At 37.3% G+C, this 4,741-nt stretch overlaps 1 protein-coding gene across 2 annotated transcripts in view; it reads right to left on the bottom strand.

Annotated features, from left to right (window-relative positions):
- Window positions 1-4,741, bottom strand: part of lmo1 (LIM domain only 1) — a 35,974-nt gene that overhangs the window by 1,010 nt on the left and 30,223 nt on the right. For both annotated transcript variants that reach the window (XM_016502333.1, XM_016502332.1), the window contains one exon: window positions 1,966-2,091. In XM_016502333.1, coding sequence (XP_016357819.1) covers window positions 1,966-2,091 — 126 coding nt within the window. The remainder of the gene's footprint in view (window positions 1-1,965; window positions 2,092-4,741) is intronic.

Below are 4,741 nucleotides of genomic sequence, written 5' to 3'. Positions count from 1 at the left end.
TCAAAACAACCCAATAGCTGGGTTTGTCCCTTTTTAACCCAGCGCTGGGTTATATTTAACCCAGCATTTTTTAGAGTGTATAATGTGGCTAACAAATTATCATTCAGGTATCTCAGGAAATAATGATGACTCTGCATCAGATCAAAAGTTTTGGTGAATATTTGTATTTTGTGAGGCCTGAACAGACCTTTACACTGAAACACTCAATGGATAGTTGGACAAAATTCATAAGTGAAGAATTGTTTGAACTGCATTGGCTACACATCACAAAAAAGCTGAATTGCAAAGCCAGGAAGAGGAATTTACTGACTTGTAATTCAAAGAATCTTTTTTTTAAATTAAGGAGTATCATTTAATTGCACTTTTTTTTTATTTTTAGTCTGCATTAAAATTTGGAAATTCAAAATTGAATTTCAAAAGCCATTTTAAATTCAATGCGGAATGGCCTACAGCCCTGACATAAACTTTACTTAAAGGTCCATTTCAAAAGATATATACATACAAAAACAAACTAACAATAATTAATGGAATATCTTGGAATACCTTGTGTCACTTAGTGTTAAATAATAATAATAATAATAATAATAATAATAATGTATAGGTTTTATGATGTAAATATGCACAAATCAATTAGAATATTTTGGTTTAGGTAATAGTGCATCAGTGTAAATGAACTTGTGGTACAGTCTTCATCACAGGCATCAGGAATGTTACTGTTTCTATGACGGTCTCAACGTCTCTTGTGATGTGACAATAAGGTGCAGCTTTAACTAAATGTTTTCAAAACCAACAGCATTTTTCAAAGCAGGACAGGATTGGCACCCAATGAAAGCATGCCACCACTTCTTTTCATTGGCAAAAAAACAAAAAACTCTGCACCAGTTTCCAAGGAAACCCCACCGCTGAGCTTTTTTTCCCCTATGTTGGGGCTCCTTGCCAAAGTATAAATTGTTAGCCTCTTAAAAACTTCCCATGAAATTTCATGCCAATTAAAGAGAAAAAAATTCCATGTGTGCACTGCATTTTTATATTGACAAGTTTGCATATGAAAGCCATGAATGTTGTATGGACAATACAGCGGCCATGATGAAAGCGTTGCCAATGATGTTTTCTCTTATCAATCATTGCCACACCAATGTGCTGTGTTGGCAAAGGAATAGAGTAGAGCACGGGAGAACCAGGGTTGTGCACCGTCCATCAGCAGCAAGGCTTCACTCACCAAACTTTATTAAACACCTGGTGTTCACCAAATATACCACTTGACTATTTATTCCCATTTCCTACCAGATGCTTTATTTTATTTGATTGCTGCATGTAGATTCTTTAGAAGAGGCCGTAGTCAGTTACGGCACGACATTGCTGAAAAAAGTTTTTTTTTGCGGCATCAGTTGTAAATTGGAGTTTGAGCTGGTTTGTATTTACTGTATTCAATGAGTTTAGCGTGTGCATGTGGCGGCTTTTGAGAATGACACAAAAGTATTTTTTAGAAGTGGGTCACACACTAGAGCATTTAAGACACTGTCACACTCCTTTGCTCCCCAGGAATGTTTGGAAGGATGATCCTGGAAAAGTTAATTCGTCCGGCCGCTTAATTCCCTTGGCGAGACACATAGCGGTGACGTGCTCGGCTTGGCTGTGTATTGAGTAGGAGCGTTCTGGCTCACTGTGTTCAATAAGGCGTTCACAGTATGATCAGGCTTGGTATTGGTCTGCCAACGCTATTGCCACTGAAACGCTGGTTAATTTGACTCAACTCAAGCTTATAATCCCACTTCTGGTCACAAATACAAACCTGGACAAAACTGGTAGGTTTAAGACTAAAACGGTATGGGCCAATCGGAGTGTGTAAAGTCACAATGCTAGAATTCATTGAGTGTTTTTTTGTGTGAGCTAATAGGTTCTTCTGCATTTCTATATAGAAAGAAATAATCTTGCAGGCTTGTTGTGATCTCTTTCTCTCCTTACCTCTGATTACAAAGCTGACAGGCAAAACAGTCCAAATGGTAAACATTATCTCTGGCCCTCATCACCATTTCAAAGGCTGGGATCAGTTTATTGCAGGCTGCACAGTTCCCCGTTGTACCAAAGAGCCTGTGAGAGAAAACACAAAAAGCAGATTTACTCACGTATACCTGTTCTAGCCTTTATGAAATCACGCAACAAACCGAAAAAGGAAAGAAAACAACAAAAAGTGGAAGAAAAAAAAAAAAACATCTTATGCGATACGTGAATCCAGCTTGGCACACATTAGGTATTTTTTTGTTAATGAGGGTACAAACCTAGAAGTTAATTCTTAGCTAATGATCTAATTAAAATGATCACATGGTTCTAATCCCCTTCTTCAAAGAGTTTTTGCCTAGCACACTGCGAAAGCAATGAAAACAGGTCTGAGGCGAGCAATTGAACTGCTCAGTTTTTTCTCCTTCTCTCTTTTAAACCGGAGTAACTAATGAGACTTTGCTCAGACCAAAGCCAGCTGGATTTTACACAAGAGGCTAAATACTATAATGTAGTCAAAAGTTCAAAAGATTCTTCTCGCAAGGAGACTGCCTCTATCCTCCGTTCCGCTCCTCTTATTCTCCTTATTTCTCTGTGACCTGCTAAAAGCAGAGTGAGATGTAGAGGGAGTGTTGTGAGGTACGTAACCTTGAAGAGGTAAGTAGATGCTTGCCGGAGCACGGAAAGGGACACAACTCACATTTCTGCACTGTTTGTTTAAGCTTATTAGATGGGACGCAAACCACCAAGGTCACAAACAGAACAAGGCATCGAGGCAGATCGCTTTCCTCCACTACATCCACCGTTGGATTTACATTTTCATTTTCAAAGCCCTTGCTCCAATGTTTAATTTGGAGATTCAGACTCGGAGATATAGATATATACGTTTGGCAGAACAGGGATGCTATGCACACAGGAAGAGCAAATGGAGAAGAACAGGGGGAGGAAAAGGGGGAAAATAAGGCAGGATTAGGATGAGGCAGTATGCTAAACTGCTTCTCTAAAGTTAAGGACTCGGTTGGAGAGAGAGGGAAACTAAACAAAGTTGCGTCGATTCCATATTAGTCTCTCTCGACTGCTCGCCCTGCGTCACCACCAGCATCTATCCAGCAGACCCTGCTGTTAATTAGAGCAACAGACCTGAGCGGAGAGGAGTCTTATGGTGGGAGAGGGCATGTTGTTATATCAGATAGGCGAGGTGTTAAAAAGAGCCATTGTTAGATCGGGTTACTGCTCCAGTAAAATATGTTTATGTGGAACTCTGACACTCTGAGGAGGCTGTGCAACCCCAGCGAGGTGTTGCCTCACAAAAGAGTTCAGCTTATTAAAATAATGGTTCGAGTGCAGCTTTGTTCCGAGGTCAGCGCAGAATCTGTGAGAAACTAACTCATAATTGCACATATAATTTATACTTTACACTTTGCAGTTAAACTTTAAATTAGTATCTGTTACACATCACACGTAGAATTGGATTAGTCATCATAGTAAGTGTATTTACAAACTGCTCAAAAAAAGTATTGCTCAGTTGTCCAATATGTTGTCAGTATTTCTAGTTTATCATTGTATAAAGAACTATTGTATTCCTTTTTTTGGGGGCTGTCAATTCAGATTTTTTAAATTTTGATTCACAAGCTCTTGATTTTAAACTCTTGATTCTGATTCATTTGGGTATATTTCAGTTACACTGTGCATTTTGCATATATATATATATATATATACACACAGTATATAGCAGAAATTCTCACTTGGCTAATATTGTAAATTATTCAGAGCATTATTCAAACAAAATTTTTCAAACAGCTAACTTGTTTTTTGAACTGTTCATTGAAAGAACCAGCTCATAAGTGTCAAGTTGGTGAATCGGGCTACACTAGTCAAGCTGTATGCTTTTGATTCGGTAAAAAGAACTGGCTCAGTTCATGAGTCATTTGTTCATGAATCAGACGACACTAATCATGCTGTATTTTTTGTAATCAGTAAAAGAACTGGCTCATAAAAATCACTTGTTTGTGAATTGGACTACACTTATGCTGTATGCTTTTTATTAAGTAAAAGAACTGGCTAATAGGAGTCATTTGTTTTAGAAACCAGGCTAGACTGGTTGTGCTGTATGGCTTTGATTCACTAAAAGAACCTACTCAGTCAAGAATCAGACTACACTGGTTGAATAGAACTCAATAGAAAGAATTTCTTTGCAATTATTTTGTTGTATTTACTGTGTCACATTCATGATTTCATTTGCTGTGGTGCTGAAGATTCATCATTAAAATTATTTGATTAATTACAAAATCAATATTTTTTACACAGCCCTATCTATTAGTGTTTGATGCTTAGTAAAATCACCATTTTGACAAGGATAGATCCGTCCAAGAATTTTTTTTTTTTCACAAGGGCCTTTGGCTGCATATTAAAGAGACTATGCCAAATCATTTGCCACAGCATTTGACAGGACAACCCTTAACAGTGAGAATGCCAGTTTACAGTAGTTGGCTGAGATGTACAGGTGCATCTCAATAAATTAGAATGTCGTGGAAAAGTTCATTTATTTCAGTAATTCAACTCAAATTGTGAAACTCTTGTATTAAATAAATTAATTGCACACAGACTGAAGTAGTTTAAGTCTTTGGTTCTTTTAATTGTGATGATTTTGGCTTACATTTAACAAAAACCCACCAATTCACTATCTCAACAAATTAGAATACTTCATAAGACCAATAAAAAAAACATTTTTAGTGAATTGTTG

Source organism: Sinocyclocheilus anshuiensis, unplaced genomic scaffold (assembly GCF_001515605.1).
Source record: "Sinocyclocheilus anshuiensis isolate Anshui unplaced genomic scaffold, SAMN03320099.WGS_v1.1 scaffold1099, whole genome shotgun sequence".
Taxonomy (NCBI): domain Eukaryota; kingdom Metazoa; phylum Chordata; class Actinopteri; order Cypriniformes; family Cyprinidae; genus Sinocyclocheilus; species Sinocyclocheilus anshuiensis.
The sequence above is the reverse complement of the archived record's forward strand: the minus strand, read 5'-3'. Positions and strand labels throughout refer to the sequence as shown.